At 50.7% G+C, this 23,191-nt stretch overlaps 1 protein-coding gene and 1 long non-coding RNA gene across 2 annotated transcripts in view; one reads left to right on the top strand and one right to left on the bottom strand.

Annotated features, from left to right (window-relative positions):
* GATA4 (GATA binding protein 4) overlaps positions 1-12,036 on the bottom strand; it is a 29,902-nt gene extending 17,866 nt beyond the window's left edge. The window contains exon 1 of the mRNA XM_074861338.1: positions 11,395-12,036. Coding sequence (XP_074717439.1) covers positions 11,395-11,920 — 526 coding nt within the window. The 5' untranslated portion in view covers positions 11,921-12,036. The remainder of the gene's footprint in view (positions 1-11,394) is intronic.
* A 368-nt stretch (positions 12,037-12,404) lies between these two features.
* On the top strand, positions 12,405-16,437 carry LOC141940451 (uncharacterized). The gene is made up of 3 exons (XR_012627993.1): positions 12,405-12,543; positions 13,390-13,546; positions 15,710-16,437. It is a non-coding gene; the product is annotated as an uncharacterized LOC141940451 (long non-coding RNA).
* The last annotated feature ends 6,754 nt before the right edge of the window (positions 16,438-23,191 follow it).

Raw genomic sequence — 23,191 nt, 5'->3', positions numbered from 1 at the left:
AAGGATGTAGGGTGCTTTCAGTCATAGCACTTACTGGCCACCTCTTTGATAGCAACCTGGTGGCCAACAGCAACTTCTGCTGACTGTCCTGTGTGAGTGAACTCCAAGGTCTGCTTTCTTTTGATGGGAAGCATGCCTGATCTCACCCTCCAAGGTGACCTCCCCTTTCTTACTCTTACTTACAATTCTTACACTTGTAAATATCTGAGGCTCTTCTGATAAACAGGAGATTCCTCTGCTTATCAACTGTCCAAATATTTTTTAACAAATCTTAGATTACCATGGAGATCCCAGGGAATGGCCAGGATGGGGCCATCCACAGCCTGGGGTCTGCTTGGCAGAAGGCACCTGGAAATGGTCTTTCTCTCTTTTGGCAAAGGAAAAACAGCTACAGCATTATCCTCCTTGAAATATGTCCCATCTCCAAATGGACGTGCCCTACCAGAAGCTCTTCTTTGATGACCTCAGGGTAAGGGACAATGGGGAAAATAATGGAGAGGATCAGAAAAGCTTGGGATTTGCAATACCATGATCCCACCTGGGCAGCTGTTTCTGAGTTGGGCACAGGTAATGGATCACCTTTGACATGCACAGCCGTGTCTGACATACCCAGAAGGGACCACAAGCAGGTGTGCTGTGGAGGAACGCCAAGCTGCCGCTCCACAGCTGAGCCATGGGAACTGGCCTTATGGCTACAGGGTAACTGGTGAACCAGGGTCAGTTACTGGGTAACTGCTGAACCCTGACACTGAGCCCAGCTAGCAAAGTCTGGCCATGTTCAGCTGTTCTCAGACCCCAGTCTACAGTGGTCATATCCAAGGACCTGCACCAGGAGATGCTTGGGTCAGGCTGAGATGGTCTGTGCTTGGACCACGCCGGGGGCCATGCTAACGACTGAAGAGCATGGTCTGTTGGGTTCCCATGGCTGGCATCTGGCACTAGTTCATCATCAAGCATGATGCAGCCTTCAGGTGCTCTTGGCCTGCTCGGGCTCCTGCAGAGCAGCTGATGAGCTGAAACTCCTTAAACCACAGGAACACAATGGTTTGTGGTCATATGTCCTAGTGCAACATCTGTCTGTCTGATGGTGACCATCTGTCTGTCTGTAGAGGTGACTCCAGCACCAGGTGGACCAAAGCCAGGGCCAGCTCTGGCCCAGGGAAATCGGTGCTGTTTGGGGTCATTACAAGGACACCAGCTAGCCAGATGTATGCGGACAACAGAGCCAAACTCTTCTCAATAGTGGGAGAAGGCACAAGGGACGCAGCACAAACCGCAGGCTGGGCATTAGGAAAAGCATTTTCATTAGGAGGTGGGGGAATTTCCATCCCTGGGCTTTTCCAGGCCTCATGCAGATAAAACCACAGCTGACCTCAGCCACTTCTAGTAGTTGTCCTGCTTCAGGCAGGAGGCTGGACTAGAGATCTTCCAACCTGCATTTCCACAATCCTGCAACTCCAAAAGATCAAAGTTTGTTGTTTTTTTTAACCCAGACTAGTGCAGATCAGAAGGAAGGACATTTATCCAAGTCAAATGGGCAACATCCTGCTTGTAGGAATACAATTAACTGTATTATTGTTATCATATGTCTGTGTATTATACATGTGTATGTATATATATAAAAGTATATATTTGTATATGTACACCTATAGCATGTCCTTAAGAATGCTGTTGTAGCAAGCTAGGAGTCACCTCGAATCAATTCTCTTTGGTTTTGTTATTAGATTTATTATTCTATGGGTATATAGAACATAGATATATAGAATTTTGTGTGTGTGTGTATATATATATATTTATATATATGTGCACAAATATAACACACACACCCCCATATATATTAAAAAACTCACTTTATATATATATATTCCACATGTAGGAATATATGAAATATGTAGGGTATATACTGCTCCACACGTCTAAGCCCTGAGCATGACAGCACTAACCAATACTGATGATCATGTGCATATCCAAACCTCTGCCCCAGTTTTCTTTAGCACATGGATTTAGACACAGGCTCTGACTCCAGTTCGGAGGTGTTACACTGATAAAACCCACCCAGAGGAGTTATACGAAAATAAGTTAGGCCAGATCCTGGCCTCCCTACGGGACCCCAGCCAGGGACAAACAAAAAGGTGTTTACTACGGTTCATCACGTTATAGGGGACAGCCAGTTTGTCTAACCCCTGACCCTTCTCTTTTCCTCTTTTATTAGTTATTCTGAATGTTAAGTCAACTCAACCCCTGAGCGGGGCAGGAGGATGGAGCGATTCTCCCAGCTGCCGATAAAGCATCTGCAAAGGTCAGTTCGCACAGAAACTGCAGCCCAGGCCAATAAAACGGCAGGTACTGAACTTATCAGGGCAACATATAACTTGCAGTTTTTCTAACTCAATTGATTGGACTTTTTATCTAAAATAACAGGCATTATAAGATAGGCGAAAGTCAAGATAAGGAAGAAAATTGAGTAGGTCTCGAATCAAGATCAGCTTGGGGACAGGTTCAAACTCCCACACCTGCCCCGGAGGAATCAATGAAAGTTTCTTGGCGTCGTCCACTCGTTTTGAAACGCTGCTGAAGTTGAGTGAACTTTGAGACCGCGGCGTTTATTTTGTGATTATAATTAACCTGCTCACCCGTTGTTATTGATTTCGCGTCAAGGGAGGTGACAGGGTCTGACTGGGATGTTGGTTTAGGAATAGAAATGGTTGGGGAGGGCGGGCAGTGGGGCAGGCAGTGGGCCGGGCAGGTAGCCCTGCCGAAGTGAGACCCTTTTCTGTCTGAGGGTGAAGGGAGGGGGGTGCGAGAGGGATTTCACCCTCCTGCTTGTGGTCCTGCTTGTGCTGGGAACTGGAAAAACCCTCGAGGCCAGATCTTCACATCCAGAGGGTCAGGGCAAATCACAGCATCGATAATCCGCCCCATGGAAGCAAAGAAGGACCGAACGTGGGAAGCCCCTGGAGAAAAGCCTCAGGTGTGACCAGGATCAAGGGCATCCTCCCAGCCCAGGGGAGCGTGAGGAGGAGACATCCCCCCAAGCCAGCTGCCCCTCTCATGCTCCACATCACCAAGGCATGTCCCAACTCAGAGTCCTTCCCAGCAGCCAGTCCCCTGAGCAGCCAGGCCCTGGGGCCAGCACTCCCTTCCCAAAATAATCTCAGACATCTGGGGCCAAACATGTCATTCGGAGGAGTCCTGATGTCTGGGACTCACCGCCTCGCTGATTTTCTACAGCTCCAGCACTGCAAGCCCTGAGTATTAAATAATGATGGCTACCTGGCTTGCAAACTCAAGAGCCTGGCTTGGAAACACATAGGAGTTTAAATAATAAATATTAAGTTATTTTTTTGTCTGTTCTAGAGTTTCAGCACATAAGAATCAGGGTTTCCCAGCTTTTCTCTTGTCCAGAAAAGCTGCTCTTTCCCTGCCTGCAAAACCAGAGCCTGACGTAGGATAACATGACTCCAGAAGCTGGAGCTTGAAGGAAAACTGAGGCTCGTGGAGGCACAATGGCTGGCAACAGCCAGAAGGAAGCAGCTGAGAAGCAGACAAGAGGGACATGTCTCCCAGACTGTTTGGAGATGTTTGCAGAGTCAAAGGAGACTGCCCACTCCCCCAGCCCTCAAGGCCAGAGAACAACCTGGAACTTGCTTAAATATAGACACAGCCAGAGAGCACTGTGCAAGCAGGAGCTGTGAAAAAAAAAACACGCAAGAATTGGGAAAATCATGCTCTGAGGGAGCAGTGTGGTCTCCTTCTCCCTCCCCCGGCTCTGTTTCTGTCTCCAACCCCTTCTGCTGGGCTTGGGTTTTAACCTTTTAGGAGATCCTGATAGCAGCAGGCACCCAGCCCTACCCCGGCCCCCCATAAATACACCATGCTGCGGCTGGAAGCATCGACCGCAGGAAAATGGCTGAGTTTTGGGAAGAAGAGCAAGAGCAGGCAGCAGCGTCCCACCACGGGACCTCTCCTGAAATGCTCCCCTGGCAGACACCGACTTAATTCCCAGGGATTAGAAGGAAACATTTCCAGGCAGTGATTTTGTTATCCCAGATTCAGAAGCGTCCAGTACCAGTCCCTGCTGGAGACGGGAGATCAGCGCCGCTGCATCCTTCATCCAGCTGCCCTCACCCCACCTCTAGTGGAAAACTTATTTTTCCTTGACTTTCCATGAATTATTTTGTTCCTCTTTCACAAATAAAACGAGTTTCCGAGTGCCTTCCCAAGGCTGGCGCGAGCTGTTCGAGCCCAGCTGGCTCCGATAAGGGGCTCACAAGCTTTACGGGTTACTAAAAATAATTAAAAAAAAAAAGCACAAATCCTTTCATGCTGCAAAATATAAACTAAGTGGCCACTTTCCAGAAAGGAAAAAGAAAGGTCCTGCTGGCTTTGGAAGCTTCACTTCCACAAGAAAACCTGTAGGTCTCCAAATAATTTGCACAGGGCTGCGTTTCTTCCCTATGGAAGCTTCTTTCATGGCCCTGATTCTGCATCGGCCCCAGGCAAACCTCCCTTTGCTTTAAAACAGGGGTAGTTTCAGGAAGGTGGGGGGTTTTTGTTTTGTTTTATTCTGATCCTGCAAGCCTTGCCTGGGCAAAAGAGCAGGATTGGCCTTAGAAAGACAGAGGAAACAGCAGAAAGACATGGGAAGGACCCAGCTTTGCTCCCCCACAAGCAATGGGTACATCCCACATTTAGGTGTCCACGTAATTAGCAAAAAAACCCTCTGTGCCAGCAAATAATTGAGAAAAAAATAATTACCGGGCACTTCTTGGAAAAGAAAAATTATTTTCACTTCCAGTTGACACTGCCCCAAACTTGGCTTTAAAACCCAGACCTTGCCAAAACCTGAAAGCTGAAACATTTCAGCGCTGATGGCGGGGTCAGATCTACATCCAGCTTCAAAAATCTCTGCCCAGATCTTCTTTCCTAGCAGACCCAGTGCTTGCCTGCCTGCGCTTTTGTGGGGATGAGAAAATCCAGCTCCAGCTTATCATATTGAAAGAGAAATCAGCACTGAATGCCCTGAGTGTTTAAAAGGGTGCAATAGCAGGGGGAATGCTGCAAATCCAAGCATACCCTGCAGCAAGTGGCCTTCTGGAAAAACTGCAAGGGGGACAAAAAAAAAAAAAAATTCTGCCATTTGAGACCTTACAACAGCATCGCTCGGCACGGCAGAAACACAGGGGTTTTTTTCAAAGAGCCTTTAATACCACTTTTACCAGCCGCTGCGAAGCCAATGATGATCGAATTATTTTCAAGCGCTGTCACGCACGTGTAAGCACCCGTGTATAAAGACCTCACTGCTCAGACATGGCAGATAATTGGGTTTAATTTGTCATTACAGATGTATTTACAGCTTAGACCGGTCACTGTGACCGATGATGTGGGGAAGACTTGTAAAGGCCAAAGAGATTTTAATATTTTGCTGTGATGCTGGATGTTATTGAAGACAGCTGCAAGGTTTTTGCCCCGCAAAGGGGACCCACAAGGTATTTTTCTTCCTTCCCAAAATATAAAAACCCTCAATCCAACATTGTAACGAAATTTGCTTTTATAATTTGGCTTAATTTTGGAGGTAAGAGCACATTCTCGCATATTTCCCTGGTTATTTAAGCAGCATTTCACACTGGCACACCAAAGGCGTATTTACACCCTCCTGCCAGACAGCAGCGTGAGTTCAGGATCCATCTACAAGGTGAATATTTGGCATTTCCAATCTCCCTTTTTACAGTCCTTCAGACATAATTACACACATCCCCCCCAAAAAGCAAGCTGGACCCGTAACAACTCAACCTTGCCATTATGACTGAGGGGTTTTGGCAGCGTAATCACGTTATTCGGGGATCACACGTTGCTGTAAGACGGGGCTGGCGTGGCCATCCCAGCAAAAAAATCTGCATTTCTGCCTCTGCCCTCCCAGCGTGAGCAAAGCCAGAGGCTTTAAGCCCATGGTCTGAGCTCTCGACACAGATCTCTGCCTGGTTTCGCAGGCAGCGGTGAGCCCCAAATGGGAGGCAGACGCTTCGTTAAGTCTTTTTATAATAGGGTTACAAAAACCTCAAAGGACACGAGATGTTCAGCTGCGTCCCCCTACCTTCCTCTGCCCTACGCCCCCAGGAGCATCGCCGAGCAGGGGGAGATCCCCGAATATCCCATTTCTGTGCCTCCTTTTCAATAAGGAGATTGTAAGGAGGGAAGGACACACCGGGCCGGTGTGTGAATTTGGGAACAAAACCTCTGAAAGATGATATATTGTATTTGCACCTCTTTTTCCTACGCATGCAAAGCTCTGCGGCTCTTGAGGAGCAAAAATTTCAGCTCAGAGCCCTGTGCCGATGAGAAACGAGGTCTCTGCAGGTTTCGGGACTACACTATCAATTTTTTTTTAATTAGATTTTCCTTAAAATTACATTTTTGCACCCGTATTTTAACAGCCCCTGCACACATCCTCCCCCAGCAGCAACAGACTGCCGACCCTCAGGCACAAAAACTTGCTCGTCTCACTGCCTAGGTGCTTTTTCACCCATTTTGGGATTTTATTTGCTGGTTGGTGTTTTGCTGGTGTTTTTTTTCAGTGCATCCTTAATTTTTCAGAGTGAGATGGTTTGCCCATTCAAAATACCCAGCTGCGTTTGGAATAACCAGTTTTGGGGAGCCTCTCTCTGCCTGCCGAGCCAAGATTTTTCCATCCTCAGAAGATCACAGAGGCAGCAGGATCGGGCCCAATTTCCTTTGGGAAACACCGCCTGATAAACGCTCATCTTTTTTCCAAGGATTTTGCCTCTTTCCCTCAAAACTGGTGGAAATAAATATGGAGAGAGCGAAATATAGGCTGTCTCTTAAAAAAAATATCGCCGATATTGTTACAGGGATAAAGACACGTACATGAGTGCATGCGCGGAGGAGAAAAATAACTAATCCTGGCTTAATAAAGTCTTAGATTCAGTTCCACTGTCCACTGCCTTAAGTTTCACTACTTTAGAAAAATTTATGTGGATTTATAATGTATTATATAATACACCATGGCTGTTCTATACAACATACGCATGCAGTAATAGAGTGCAATTTTCAATTAAGGAACTGTGTTATTAATAAGGGTGATATAGTGCCCATCTTGGTGATATTTTTATTATTATTATTGCATTATTTATAATTTAAAATACACTGTTTGGAGGTTTGGGGGGTAATAATCAGTTGTGTATTTGAGCTTGATCTTGCTCAAAGATTAGAAACCCTAATTCTGTGGGTTTCATCTCAAATCCCAGACTGACTGGTGACAATTAAATTAGGCGGGAGAGCAGAAGGTGACTTGAAACCTGCGGGGGGGAACAAAGCCCTGGGCCAACCTTCCCCGCCGGCGGAGCCGAGGTGAGAAATGCAACCGCTTGCAAAACGGGGGAAGTAGGGTCCCGTGCAAAATACAGACACGTCCCATGGCCCCATCCCTCCGTCCTACAGCCCCATCCCTCCATCCTATGGCCCCATCCCTCCGTCCTACGACCCCATGCCCCCATCCTACGGCCCCATCCCTCCATCCTACAACCCCATCTCTCCGTCCTACGACCCCATCCCTCCGTCCTATGGCTCTATCCCTCCATCCTACAGTCCCATCCCTCCATCCTGTGGCCCCATCCCTCCATCCTACGGCCCCATCCCTGCAAGGGCAGGGACAGCAGAGATTCTGGGCTCCCCCCATCGCCCACTGCCCCATGGGGAGCAGCCACCTCATCCTTAGGTGTGTGGGGAAGGTCAGGAGCTGCTTGTAGGGCAGAGGATTGTAACAAATGCCGATGAGTCACTGGAAATGCCGGCCTGGGGACGCTACAGGGCAAATCTCTTAGCATCCCTATGGGAAAGCTTAAGATCTGGTTCACAATCTCTCCCCCACCAGCAGTGGAGAAGACATTTTCCAACCAAGCGTCTGCTCCAGGCTTTGATCTTCCCAGATGCTGCTGTTGTGTTCAAACCGTGCCTGTTCGGGGAACCCTGACTTCGACTTAGTCAATACAAAATGCAAAGCACCCATCAGAAATGCCCCACAGCCCCTCTCCCTGATTTTCTCCCAACCACATCAACCTCCTCAATGCCACAGAGAAAGAAAAACCCCACTGCTTTTTTGCAAAAAGCAAAATTACGGCGGGTGGGGGTGGCAAACCAGGATCTAGCCCTTCATCCCCAGCCTGGAGACAGCCAGGAGGCACAAGCAGCAGCGGGCTGGGTGCGCTCGGGCTCCATGACACCCTCGATCCCCGCTCCCCTCTGCCTGGGGAAGGGGGAATGGGCAAGCTGCTAATTTTAGGACAGTTTTCAAGAGGTTTTTGGCACTGGCAGGGAAGTGTCCTGAGAGGCGACTTTGCAGCGGGTCCTTTTCATGCCTCATTAAGTCGGGAATTCACTGTAACGCCATCCCAGGGAATGCCTGGAGCAAGTTCATGGCCTCGGCCCTGCTGGGTCTGATCCTGCCCTTCAGGGTAATGAAATAATTTGCCAAACTTGCCCTGAAAAGCCCAAATTCAGCATTTTGAGCTCAGACCAGGGAAAGTTTTTCACATAGGCCCATGTGATTTACTCACCCATCCTTCCCACTTTGTACCACAGGGCTGCATTGGCACATTTTAACCCAGGCCAAAATTCCTCTTATTAGAAGAAATTAGTAGAAATAAGGATCTTACTGCTTTTTCCATTTTCTATCACCTTTGTATACAGTTTCACTAAACTTCTTTCCCCAGTGCATTGCTTTACAGCGGGGAAAAATGCCACGCCAAATTGCATAGACTGCATGTCTGTGCCTGCGTATCCAGCTACACCTGCATAGGCTTGATCGTCATTATTAAAAAATGATAATAATTAAGATTCTAATGATCCCAGGCATGCTCTGCAATTAGCACTATCCAAAGGTGACAGTTCTCCAGGAAGAAAAATCACTGGAGGGAGATGAGAACGCTGCAAAAATCACTTGATTTAATATGGTCTTGTGTGAAGGATTTTGCTTCCACCCTGGGATTCCTCATTGTGCAGTGAATAAAAATATCTTTAGTCTTAAGGAAAGGCAAAGGAAGGAGTCTGGGCTTCACTGTGCCAGGGACTGCTCGGACGCTGAGCCAGGCTCAAATGTGTTATTAAAGCGGGTCTGTGATGGGTGCAATCCACGATGGTGTTTCCCTCCCACTAAATCTTTCAGTGCCTTCAGTTTTTTAGCCCATCAGGACTTTTCACTCTTTCTCATCGAAAAAAAAAAACCCTTTTCCCTGCTCAGAAATGACCAGCCAACCTTGACATGCTTCACACAACCTCCTCGATACCCACGGCCTGAGCAAAGCATCACCCCGGCGTCGAGAGGGACCCGGCTGGGAGCAGCCCAACAGTGGCCACATCCCGACTCGGGGAGAAGAGGGAAAGGGGCAGGTCTGGACCTTAAACTACTTACCGGGGGAGCTGCCTTCCGAAAAATCCATTTTACTCCTGGATTTAAAACTCACCAGCTTCCAGACAGGTTTGGTTTTTTTTTTTTTTTTAACCAAAACCCAACCACTTTTTATATAAAACCCAAGTGCTTTTTCCACACTCAAGGCAGAGACATAATTAGACCCACGCAAATCAATCCCATGGTTTCTCCCGCACTGCCCTCGGCAATGCCCGAGGCGATATTGTGAATCCCGCACCCAGATCAGGACCTGGCGATGGAAAGGGGTCCCAGCTCCTTCCTCCTTCCTTAGCGACCACTAATGTTTTCTGGACTGGCTCAATGCATCCCATCTTCCCGGTGCTATTTAAAAGCCCAGATAAAAACCACTTTTTGCCACCAAAAGGCAGGCTGCAAGACCTGCAATGCAAACTGCTGCTCAAGGCAGGGCTTGAAACCCCCAAATCACTACACTCAATCTCTAGCACCTTAAAAGCTGCTGGGTATTTCTGCAACTGCAATTCATCATTTGCATTATTTTGGTTTTAAGCTATTGTTATTACTAAGAGACCTTTTGAGACTACTGCAAAAAGGTGATTTTTTTTTTTCCCAAGGAAGAGATGGCACGGTAGTCAAATACGAATGTCCATATGTCCTTGTTGTTAATATTCAGTTATTATTTGATTATCCAGTTCATCCTGCTTTTTTCCTATTCTTCCTATCTTCTCATGGCTTCCCAAAAACATTGCCTGGTTGGCCAAAACCATCCTTACAGATAATCTGTTCCCCATTTTAAGCAATTTCATAATGCTCAAAGAAAAGCAAAACGCATTGACAAGGCCAAGCCTGCACTGACGCTAAACTTTCCTTTCTTTAACATCTTAAAGTCATGTTAAAGATAAAGCAAATCTTGTTAGACACGATGGAAAAAATGCCCTCCAAAATTCAGGTTAAAGAACGCAATCTTAAAATGTATCTGCAGACAAATTTGAGTCATTTTCTTTGTTAACCCTGACCCCGAAGCCAACAGAAATACCTTCATGGAGAGAAGGCGGGGAGGAAAAAAGGATTTATGAAACCACGATGCAAAGATGTACCCTGCATTTCTCTCTACCTTTCTCCCTCTTCTGACATACAAAATATAAAAGCAATATTTTAAGCCATTCAGTCTGTTTTCTGGTTGTAGGACCCAGGGTCGCTTAATGAAATTAAAGGCTCCGAGATCAGGATCGGCACAAGAGACCAAAATTTGGGGGGGCAAGGAGACACTGAAATACGGGGCTGGTTTGTTCAGATGTGCCTGTCAGTTCCCCCAAAAGTGTGATAATAAATGTGGATGCATTTCTTTTTCTCTTTCTCCAACATCTCCCCCCCCTCGGCACCAAATTTCCCTTTGCTTTCCCTTTTTCTAGCCTAACCAACCTTTCTAAAAATTAAAAAAACCTCGTAACATAAAACAGCCCAAAGTGAATGTCTGGGATTCACAGGCCAAACTTTGATTTCCTCATTTTCCAAATAAATTGTCCCCATTTTACACCTAAAGCAAGCCAGGGAAGGGGCTGCCTGCACACCCACGGAGCATCGTGTCCTGCACACCGTGGTCACCCCCATCACAGCCCCTAAATCCCCTCGGAGCTATTTGTGGAGCCAGCAAACCCTTTCCCAAGAGCTCGGCACATCATTTCTTGCTGCTCCAGGCCTATCCTAAATTATGCTTATTTTTTAGCAAACGTGGTCCGTGAGGATATTTTAAAATGGTGGTTTTGCAGACAAAGTGTGTGCACAAGAGGGGGGCAACCCCAGCACCATGGGGACCCCCATGTTTTGCAGCGGTTCTGGCAGCAACGTCCCAAGTATGCTGAATTTCTCCATCCTGCCCTTCGCGCCTCCTCGCCCTACTCAAATAGGGGTGCGTGCACAGAAATTTGGGGGAAGGGGGCGGCGGTGGGGTGAAAGCCTCCCTCCCCTATCCCAGCGGTGGCTGCGCTTACCTATGTTGGCATGGCGGGCGGCTGCGGGCGTCCCTCGGCTCTGCAGGTTGTGCAGCATGGGGCTGTCGAAGGGCGAGGAAGTCCAGGTCGTGGCCATTTCGGGGCTCATATAAGCCGGGTAGGGGCTGGAATAGGAGCTGCCGAAGCCCCTGCTGTACTGCTCCCTCCCGTTAGCAGAAAGGTTCAAGGAGCTGCCATAAGCCGCCGCAGCTTCCCGGGAAGAGGTGGCAGGGATGGGGGTGCTGGTGGAGAAGGAGAACCGAGGTGACACGGAAGGGTGAGAAGATCCGGGGTTGTAAGCGGCGCTTTCGGCTCCGGGTTGAGTCCAGATGGAGTGGCTGGAGACGGGGCTGCCTTGCTGGGAAGAGCCGCTGCTCTGGAGGTACGGCAGGCTGGGGAGCATGGAGGTGACCCTCGTGGTGGGCACATAGACGGGGGACGCTGCGGCCGCGCTGTGCATGAAGCCACCTGCCCCCTCGTACGCCGGAGGGCCGGGGTTAGCTGCCATGGCTAAACTCTGGTACATCTCGTGACGGGCCTCCCCAAACCCCAGCCGGGTCCCCGGCCACAATCCAGAGCGACGGGGAGCGGGTGAAAAACCCCAGGCTCCACTTTCCCCTGCGGTGAGCGGTGGCCGGAGCGGTCTCGCGTGGGTACAGCCTTCCAGCCAAAACCAAGCCACCACCAGATATGCAATTTTCCTCCACCACCCACCCCCCCCACCCTTCCCCACCACCCACCTTCCCCACCTTCAGCAGGTCCGGCCACCGCTTCGACACCCCAAGGAAGAAGTCCAGGTCCCTCCGGAGGAGAGATTTAGCTCCCGCCTGGATTTAGCTTCTCCCACCGGGCTCCATCCATCACCTCCCGCCCCCCCCCCCCCCCTCCACGATGGGGCTGGGCTGCTTAAAACCCTCGGTCAGTCTCCTCCCCGCCTTTCTTCTCCCCCCCCCCCCCCGCCCCGTCCAACAACACCTCCGGGGGAGGCAGGGGGAGATGCGGCCGGGGATGCAGAAGGAGATAAGGAGGTTAGAGCAGTCCGGGGGGGGGGGGGGGGGGGAGATGAAAAGAGGGGGGTACACAGCCTGGAAGGTGAGAGACAGCGATGCTTTCTCCTAGGGCCTGGAGCAAAAAACCTTTGTCCCGCAGGTACGATCGGTGCTTTAAGTTGTTAATGGCCCCCGAGGCCGGCGTTTGATGTGGGGCTGGCAGCTGGGGGGGGGGGGGCTGAAGCTGCGGCGGGGCGGGGGTGTTGGGAAGGGGGGGAGAATTAAATTAGGCAGGCTGTGGGGAAAGAAGAGGAGGAGGAGGAAGGCTAGCTCGACCCTCCCAACCGGCGCCCACCCCACGCGTGTCCGCACCCCGTAAAGACTAGCCACGCGTGGAGAGGGGGGGTGCTTAAAAGGGGAGGGGGGGGGCAATAACCGCTGCACCCCCCATTAATGCTGCAGACCCACTTGCAAGTGATGGCATGTGGGAAGCAGACCCCTATCAGCACCCACAAAAGTCCCCCTCCCGGGTGTTTTTAATCCACACACGCCCCCTCCACGCTTTTCCGTCGTGGGGAGCTGGAAGCCCAGCGGGGTGACCCACTGGGGACCGGGGGTGCGGTGGGTCCGGGTGGGGAGGCATTTCCCAGAGCCATGGGGCTGGGTTGGCGCGATGGGTGCTTTGGTTTAGTTTCTGATTTGGGCTCCTTTGAGTTGGGGGGGGAGGTTGGGGGGGAGGGGCTGATTTTTCGTCATGGTGCAGGCTGTGGGATGCCATCGGGGCCTTGCATGTGGCTTGTGATGGTGACACCACAAAAAACACTTGTGGAGGGTGGTCGGGGTGAAATACCCTTCCCAAGGAGGATCTGGGAAGGAGGTGAAATTATCTGAGACGCTGTTTTCTCTGCAGATCGTGCAGGGATCCTAGAAAACCATCTCACACCCCGAGAAGGGCTGGATAGGGGGGGAATTATGGCCAGAGAAATAACTCTCGGGACTGATTTAGATTTAACTAGCAGATTCCCCAGGCTGAACCCCTCCGCTGGGCTGAATTTAGCAGCAGCAGAGATAACCAGGAGATAAGGACTGATACCAGGAGGACAGCGGGAGACCGGCAGGCGAACGAGGAAAGGGGGAGAAGCTGGAGGCAGCGTTGGGAAGGGGTAAGGATGGAAGCAAGCCGGGAAGAAGGGGGTTTAAGGGAGCTTTGCTTCCCCCCGAAACCCAAGGGATGGAGGAGAGGTTGGTTTGTGTGCGTGTAACTGGCCTAGGATGGAATGTTTCCACAGGACTCTCCAAAGAGGAGCAGGAACCGCAGAAGGGGAGAAAGAAGTGAATTCCCCTCCTGCCTATAGTAATAGTAATGATGGTAATAACAAAATGAACCAAAAAAAGCAAAATCAAGTCCGTTTTCAAGCCTAAGGAGACAGTAGGAGGAAGCTTTCAGGGGAGACCTGTGGGAAGGGACTCTCCGGAGTCCCAGCGTGACAGCGAGGAAGAGGAGCGAGGGGACAGAGAAGCGCTACCCACCTTCAGTGCTGGGGGGCAAAGGGTGCAGGGGGGGCAAGGCCGTGGGTCAGGACACCCCCTCGCTGCGGGGAAGGCAGAGGGCTATAAGATGCCTGGCTCCTGCCTGCTCCTGCTTCGTGTGGGGGGGTTAGGGGCAGTGGGGTTCTGTCTCCCCCCCCACCTTGGCTCCCCAGTGTGTCCAGACTCCCCAGTCCCACTCGCTGACTGGTTTGCCCACGTCACGTGGAAATGGGCGGCGATGGGAGGAAAGGAGGAAGGGGGGGGGGGTTAAGCAGAGGGGGTGGCTGGTATCTGTTGCACCATCAGCCGGGCGCCAGGTTTCATTGCTGTGCAAAAAAAAAAAAAAAAAAAAAAAAAAAAGGAATAAAATAATAAAATCAAACCACCAGCCCGGGCATGGCCACACGGCCGGCCCCCATGCTGCAGGCAAAGTCCAGCCGGGCAGCCCTGCTCCGCACCTCCCCACGCACCCAGAGGGACACCCATGCCCAGCTCACAGAAATAATAAGGGATATTTCCTGGGGGGGGCAGAACACGACACCCCCCAAGCCCTTTGGAGGCACCCCCCTTCCTTAGGGATATTGCCCAGGCGGGATTTCTCCAAACTCCTGCCCCAAATCCTTCATGGTCCAAGCAGAGTGAAGAGGTCACAGCTGCTCTCCCCTCCACCCCAGTCTGTTTGGGGGTGTCCCCCCCCCCCCCCCCCCAAAACTGGACACCCATCTCTTGCCCCCACCACCTCCCTGTGTGCTGCAGAGGCTGCCGGGTCAGCGCAGGGACAGCCCAGAGCCGGCTGCACCCCGCTGCAATGTGGGGTCCCACTGGGCACTGAGCCCACGGGGGGGCTCAGCGCCCACCGCCGCCCTCTCCCGGGGACTCATTTCTCCCTGGGGTGGCTCCAGCCTGTGACAGCCCCCGGGGGAGGTGTCCCCCAGCCCTGCTCCCCGGGAATAACGCTCACATCCTTAATATTTCCTACAGCCCGACTCCGGGGTTCCCCTTGGAAATTTGGGGGGTGCGACTGGCAGCGGCTTTTGGGGCTCGGAAAGACAAAAAAAATCTCCGACGAAATGAAAAATCTCTGTATGAAATAGGTGGAGGGAGCAAGGATAAAAAAAAAAAAAAGGGGGGGGGGGGGAAGCGATTTATTGAAGGGGGGATGCCCCGAGGCCGGGAGCGGGTCCTGGGGGACATGGGGTTCCCCATCCTCCGCCCCGGAGCCGCCCGCAGCCCCCCCCCGGTTACTCCGGGGCACCCGAGGTGGGGGGGCACAGGGACTATGTGGCGGGAGACCCCAAAAAACGGGGGGTCCAGCTCGGCGGGGATGCGTGTGTGCACCGGCAGAGGGTAAAAATGCGGCTAAAGCTAAATCCGGACAAATACACAAATATAGGCACGAAGGTGGTTATAGGCGCCTATAGAAATAAAATTACAGGCGGATAAAAACGGCACGGAGAAAGATCGGAAAGGTGCTGCTGTGTGTGTTGCAGCTATTTATACTTTAAGCACAAGGGGGAAAGATGTATGTAATAATAAGTATGTAATTCTATACATACCGATACAAACGTTGCATATAGATGGGACTTAATGCATGTTAGACACGGGAACGTGTGTTACATATAAAAATGTATATTCTTCCCTTCCTAAATATACAGTGTAATTTATACCACGCTGTGTGCATGTGTATATATATATAAAAATATGTTTATGAACATAGGGCTATCGGCATGCAGAGAAAAAAGGGAGAATTAAATATGTCGATGTATTATTATTTTTTTTTTCTTCTCCCAAAGCAGCTGCGTATCCAGATGTGCTGGGTTTCGGACACACATCTCCCTCTCCACGCCTTGCAAAATCCCTGGAGATTTTCTCTACCGAAGCTGGGTTTTGCTGAAGCTTCGTTGAATTCCTACTGAATATCAGCGCCTTCCTTAAAAAAAAAAAAAAAAAAAAAAAAACAAACAAACAAACAAACAAAAAAAAAGGGCAAAAATCCAATTAAAACTGATTTAAACCGCCCGAGCAGCTCTACCAGGAGCAGAGACGATTTCAAGGACCTGCCTTGGCTTTGCCTCTTCCAGGAAAAACAGCACAAAAAGAAATTCCGTGGTCGGTTTTGCGTGTGCGTGGCCGGATCCAGCCTCTTTCAGCGGGAAAATATCGGTCCTTAGTGCTGAGCACTAAGGGTGGGGGGGTGCGCACCCCGAAAAATCAATGCTGTGAGGAGCTGAACCGACCCCCAGCCTGGTGTAAACGAACAGCCGGGAGGGAGAGGATGGATTTCAGACCCTTTTTATCCCGAAAAAAAAGCAGAGGATGGGACACAGCAGAACGCAGCGACAAGAAAAAAATCCCGGCTCTGCACTCGGAGATTTTTTTTCCTGCCTTCGCCCGCAAAGCGAAGCAGTTAACGAAATCTGGCTGAAAATAGTCCTGCGGAACACACCTCGGCCTTTCCACTCTCCCTTCCAGCCCCTTCTTCCCCCCTCAGGGAGGAAATAAACCCATACGACGCCTTTTTGAATTTTTTCCCGCATCGAAGTTAATGCCGCGGCGGTTTTAGAGTTAAACCTCGGGGTGTTGATAGATGCACCCGCGAGTGGCAGTGAACAAACAAATTAAAAAAAACCCAAAAAACAACAAAAAAAAAATAAAAAACAAAGCCACATTAGGCATTGGGGCTGAGGGTAGAGAGAGAAGGGGAAAAGTTGATTTAAAATTTTCTCCGCGGGGCTGCACTGAAAATTGAATTTTTAAAAAAATCACCAAAAAAACCGGTTTAAAAATGGAAAAAAAAAAAGAAACCAGCAGGCAAGTTTTAGGAGAGCAAAAGGGATAAACGCAGCCGGCAGCTGCTGTGCCAAGCGTGCACGGGTATTTTTGATTTTTTTTTTTTTTAAATATTTTATTTATTCCATGGCTTGGCCGCCAGCCGGGAAGGGGTCTGGGGGGGGCGGTCTGGGCTTTACGGGCTGCGGGAGGGGACGGACCATCCCGGGGCAGCGGAGGGGGGAGCAACCGGGCTCCAAAATACCAGTGTCCTCGGCTGGGGGGCATCTGCGGGCGGTATATATCTGTAGGTATAGATCTATAGGTATAGGGGACGTGGAGGTGCAGCCGGCGGGGTTTGCACGGCGCTGTCTTATATTAGAGCAGCCGGTGCGATGTGGGAGGTGGAAGGGGGAGTCCCAAGCCGAGGGGACTGGGCCCGGCTGCACCCCTGTTTTTTGGGGGGCAGCGCGGCAGAATCAGGCCCATCGGGGGTGGGGGGGAGCTGGCCGGAGGTGGGGTGGTGGGGAGGGGGACGAGGAGCCCTGCGGAGATATCCCGGGGTGGCACCGCGCCGGAGGGCACCCGCCTCCCCCCGCCCAGCTTTGAGGGGGGGGTTGGGGATGAAGGGAGGAGGCGGGATGCTGCTGACCCCCTCCCTGCCCGCTCCTGCCCTCCTCCGATCTGGGGAGGTCTCCTGAGCACCAAACCCCGGTGGAGCAGTGCTAGGGGGTGGGATGAATCAGCTCTCCCTCCCCGGGGACTGATCCTGCCCCCCCCCCCCCCCCCCCCCCATATTAGCCTTGCACTTCTCACTCCAGGACCACCTTGCACCCCCTTGCACCCCTGCCCACCTGTCAGGACATCCCAGCCCAAGGAAACCCCACAGGAGACTGTGGGTAACCAACCCCAAAGCTGAGGGGGGGAACCAGCGGGGCAACCCCCACACACACACACACCACAACTGAGGGAGCATGTGGGCAGGAAGGTGTCAGAGTTGGAGGGGGCCCTGCTTTGCCTACCACCCCCCCGCCCCCGAATTATCAAAGTCTGTTGTCACACCTTCAGAGACATTTTCCTAAACAGACGTCACATCTGTTTACAGGACGACAGTGGTCCTAAAATGTCACCACTCCCCTCGTCTACATCCCCCCCCCCCCCAAAGGGCAGGTACTACTGCGTGGGAGAAGGGTGTCCAAAGAGCATCATGGTTCAGCGATGCTCCAGGTGCATTTCTAAATCCTTTTTGACCGCCCCCTCCTCCAAATGTTATTACTTTTTCTTTTTTTCTTTTTTATTCTTTTCTTTTTTTTTTTTTTTTTGGACCAAATGAAAATAAATACAAACAACTTCCTCAAGGACAGAGCCGTGGGTGCAGAGGTGCGTGGAGCAGCACTTTGTTCTCTGATGCAGGAGGAGGAGGGAGAGGCTGAGCAGAGGGTCAGTGCTGGCATGATTTGAGGAGAGTCAGGATCCCAAATCTACCCAGAACTGGGATTTTTAGGGAAACATGGGCCGCAGGATGTGAACACGAGTGCCTGCATCACACTTTGCATGATGCCATGCGTGTCTGTGCCACCGCGTGTGCATGGTGGATTCCTGATGCAGGGGACAGAAATGTCCCAGGGAGGGCACTGAAAATACAGTATGGGTCAGCATCCTACACCCCTCTTCAGCTTTACTGCCAAAATCAAGATAATTGAGCCTAAAATATCAGGGCTCTGCGTTTCCTGATCCGGGAGTTCTCAACTGGTGGGGAGCTGTGAAAGCCCAGCACAGAGGGGTCTTCCCCGTGGTGTGATGAATGGCTGCGTGGGAACCTGTGGTCACATGTCACCGGTGGGTGGAGGGGATCCCCGCGGGGCCACCAGCGTGGAGATGAATGGGTGAGCATCAACTCCGGGGAGGGGGGGCAGCCCGTGGGGGATGAAGGGGGGCACGTCACTGCTGGGGTTTCCGTGGCCCACTCGCACCGCCGTCCACACACGTGGTTTTATTGTCATTACTGCGGTGCTTTGACGTAATGACAACACCAATGCGTGTGTGGAGCACACTTGCAGTACCGTCACCGTGCTGCTGTGACATCACCTTCCTGGCTGTTGGGTACCGGCCGGCGGCTCAGGGCCCGGCACAGCCCCTCCCGTCCAGCAGTAACGGCACTGGAAAGCCCCTTCCCATGTCAGAGAGGCTGGGAAAGCCTCCTGCATCAGGCAGAGGCTGATCTGCCTGGAAATGTGTGAGCTGGAGCCCTGGCAGTGCAGAACCACAGTCAGTATCACTACCCATCTACCCATTTATCCATCTACACATTTATTGATTTATCCATTTATCTGTATATCTGTGTATCCATATATCCATCTACCCATTTATCCATATATCCATATACCCATTTATCTATTCATCCATATACTCATTTATCCACATACCCATTTATCCATATATCCATTCCATATATCAGTCTATTCATCTGGGCATATATCCATATACCTATGCAACTTTCTAGTTGTTTCTATGTCTATTGGCCTATTTGTGCCTATCTATGTGCTGAAATACCTATTTATTTATCTATACATACTTATCCATGGGTCTGTGACTCTCTCACATGTCTATCTGCCTATACCTAGTCACTACATGTCCTTATCCTTCACCTTATCTTTGCGTGTGGCTGCATCTGTGTATCCCTCCCTGTGGATCTGCCCGATTTGTGGGTCTGCCCGTTGAGCCCCGACCCCTGTGGCTGTCAGTACCACCTCAGCTATGGGGCTGCCTGTGCCCCCAGGCCTGCGGGGCTCCCCCACACCCCCTGACAAGCAGTGCTGCCTGTACCCCCCCACATAACATGGGTGCCTGGACCCTCCGGGATCTCAGACCCACAGCCCTGCCTGCACTCCTCCTGCTGTAGCTGCCTGTACCCCGAAACCGCTGGTCTCCCTACAGCCTGGACTGATGAGGCTGCCTGCACTTCGGACGCTCAGGTCTGCCTGCAACCCCGACTTGGGGGGATGCCTGCTTGCATCCCCAACTCCCGGCCGTGCCGTCGGCGGTGCCGTCGGGGCGGCGAGGCCGCGGCTGTCAGCCCCTATTGATGAGGTGTGGGCTGATGGCGGGGAGCGGCGGCCGGCGGCTCCACTCCAGACTCCCCGGCGCTGGGGTCAGTGCCCCGGCCAGCCCCGTCGCCGCCGGGAAGGGAAGGGCTGGACCCGAAGGGGATGCCCCTGCTCCCCCTCCGAGCCTCAGGCACCGGGCACTGGGCTGTGGGAACTGCAGAGGTGGGGTTGGATATGATGAAAAAGGGCCAAACCTGACCCAAATCCTCCACCCCTGGATAGCAGATGCAGTGTCAGGATGGAGGCGTCATCACTGATTTCCTTCTGGGCTGAAAAAACATTTCACTCTCTGTACTGACACATCAGGGAGTTGCACGGGTTTGAATTAATCCACCTATTCTGGAGAGGGGAGGAAAAAAAAAAAAAAGAGAAACAAAAGAGAAACCACAAAGCCAAATGGTAGTTTTTCATATTGATGCTCAGTGCTCCAAGCACTGAAACTCCCAAGTGCAAACCCATGTGAAATGCTCTCACATGAGCAAAGGACAAGTAGGGTTTCACATGCAGGCAAGTGCTGGCAGGCCTGAGCGGTAACGCAGGAGGTTGGTTTGACCTTGGACTAGATTGCAGGTCAAAAAACACAAAATATTGATGATTTTAGAAATGGAAAACTTGAAAACGAAAAGCATAAAAATATCTAGTCTTTTTCAACAGAGAAAAAAACCCTCTGGTGCAGGGTGAGCGTGTGATCTGAGGTTGACGGTGTCCTCCAGCAAGGCACAGCTGGGAGCTTTCTGGGAATCTTCCTCTCTTCACCTGGATCTGTCACAGATTAATTCTCTGAGCTCAGGACATGGGGCTGGGACCCAGCAGATGCTCATGCAGCCTCCCCCCAAATCTCCTGTCCTCAGCTCCCTCCCAAACTCCTGTGGGAATCAGGAACATAAAGGCCTCAGGTGTCGTGAGAGGTGTTAGGACACCTGCACATGGGAAGGACTCAGCTCCTTCGTACTGGGGATGTTTAGGATCAGAAGCTGGATAAGCAGAGTTGGTGATAATAAATAGTCATGAATCTCCAAATGCTGCCAGGGCTCCTTTAGATTATATATAGTTTCCATGTGATCTACACAACAATTTCTGGAGTTGAGGCCACACCATGGGCATTTTCTTCTTTCCTAATGATGAGTCCATCCAACTTTCCAGAAATATCCCACCAAAAAAACCCACTCTGAGCACTCCTTGTGCTGCTGTTCTCCAGCCAAGCAAATGTTGCAAGCTTCCCCATCTTCGCTCACAGCAGCAGGAATTCAGACTATGCCGATGAGATTCCTATGGCTGCACAAATAAAGCTTCCAGCTTCACTTTACCATCAGGAAGAGCCTGCTCACTCTTCTGCTTCTCCTCTTTTGGGTTTGTACCATAAAGAAAAGTATCAACTGTTAATATTGCTGATGCATTGGCATTACTCGAGAGCAGCAGAGCTGATGATCCCTTAAATCTGATGAAACCCAGCCAGGCTTTGGCTTTCACCCTCAGCATGCAGCTTCATACTGACCTAAGAGTGCAGTCCAGGATGGAAAATCTTGGGTGAAGGTGGCGTTTTGTCATCTGTGGGGAAAAGCAAGAAAACCCACAACATGCTGTAATTGTAAAAGGTACCATAACCCTCCAGAGGAGGCCATGAAGATGATCAGGGGCTGGAGCACCCCCCTGTGAGGACAGGCTGAGAGAGTTGGGGCGGTTCAGCTGGAGAAGAGAAGGCTCCAGGGAGACCTTAGAGCGGCCTCCCAGGACTGAAAGGGGCTACAGGAAAGATGGGGTGGGACTCTTGATCAGGGAGTGCAGTGACAGGACAAGGGGTAATAGTTTTAAACTGAAAGAGGGTAGATTTAGATTAGATGTAAGGAAGAAATTCTTCCCTGTGAGCTGGCACATGTTGCCCAGAGAAGCTGCGGCTGCCCCCTCCCTGGAAGGGTTCAAGGCCAGGTTGGACGGGGCTTTGAGCAACCTGGGCTAGTGGAAGGTTCCCTGCCTGTGGTAGGAGGGTTGGAACTGGATGATCTTTAAGGTATCTTCCCACCCAAACCATTCTGTGATTCTATGATTTTATGATTCTATGAACATGAAAGCTCATTTTATCATGAAATGATATTGTTACTATTAGGCAAATCACCAGTGCAGCACACCATGGAAAGAATACTCAGGTATATTGGCAAATATATATCTAATTATCCCTCATTCTTAGTTCATTAATACAGTGTTGATATTATTAATAAATGGTAATATCTCTTAGCACTTGAAGATAGATGCACTTCTGTTTTTTCATGCATCTCCACTAGCATCATACAAGTCAGGAGGAATGCTGTGAGTCCTTGGGCTGGCAGTGTAGGAGGAGGAGAGGCAGAATCCTGGACATCGCTTGAGTTTTGGAGGGCTTTTTATAAATTAAAAAAAAAATCCAGTTAGAAGCAGGAGGAGCCTGGATTTGAATGTCTGTGTAGTTCTAGTTATTGTCTGTCAATCAATTCATCAATACATCAATTAGTTTATCTGTTGTTTCAGGTGGAAAAAATAGAGATATAGATTTAGATAAAGCCTGATGCTCTTGTGCATGCAGCTATTTGAGTTTGTAGGGAACCTAACTGAGCAGATGGTGCTTGGAATAGGTCTAAATAGCTCTTGGCTTGCAGGGGAGAGCAGCTCAGGCTCAGCCCTGTGTTGTCCTACCCTGGCCAGATACCAGGGACTGGATGGATGCCGTAAGTAGTGGGAGATCCTCCTCTCTTGTCATGAAGGAAAGTGAACCCTCTGCTGGAGTTGGACAGTGTGAACTGCATCTTGCACCTGCTCTTGGGGTCTTGCCCCACAACGAGAGATTTCTTTGGCTTAGCATTCTTGCTAGTAGCATAAAAACAGTAATAAAGAAGGAGCAGGGGTGCAGGGAGAGGGTGTAGCTTTTATTAGACCAGGTGACATCTTTGGGGAAAGAAAACTATGCTTTTGCCTGGGACTTCTCTCTTTTTTTAGGGTGAGCAGGGTTCTCTGACCTCTCAGAGGTCTTGGGTGGAGGCAGAGGTCTTCCTTTGCCCTCCCATCTAGGTGGCCACCATCTTCATGGTTGACTTTAAGGGAAATATTGCACTGGTGAAAAGATGTACTAACAGCATTCAAGAAAGAGGGACAAAGCAGACTTTGATTTAGTGTGTAAGAGAAAAGCCACCGCAGAAGCACAGGCCTTCACACGGGCTGGGAAAATGTGTCACTGCAGCGTCACCCTTGCTGGTACCCAAGAGGCTAAATGAAGGATGGCTCCCATGCTCTGCAGTGATACCTCCAAGAGACACAGCTGCTCTTGGGCTTGCTTGTGTTGATCGGCTGCAGCTCACCGGGGGTCACTCCTTGGCCATAGGAGACCAGAATCAGGCTGGATCATATATTTTTCTTTTTTCTTTTCTTTTCTCT

This window comes from Strix uralensis, chromosome 3 (genome assembly GCF_047716275.1).
Source record: "Strix uralensis isolate ZFMK-TIS-50842 chromosome 3, bStrUra1, whole genome shotgun sequence".
NCBI classification, from domain to species: domain Eukaryota; kingdom Metazoa; phylum Chordata; class Aves; order Strigiformes; family Strigidae; genus Strix; species Strix uralensis.
This window is presented reverse-complemented; position numbering and strand designations above follow the sequence as displayed.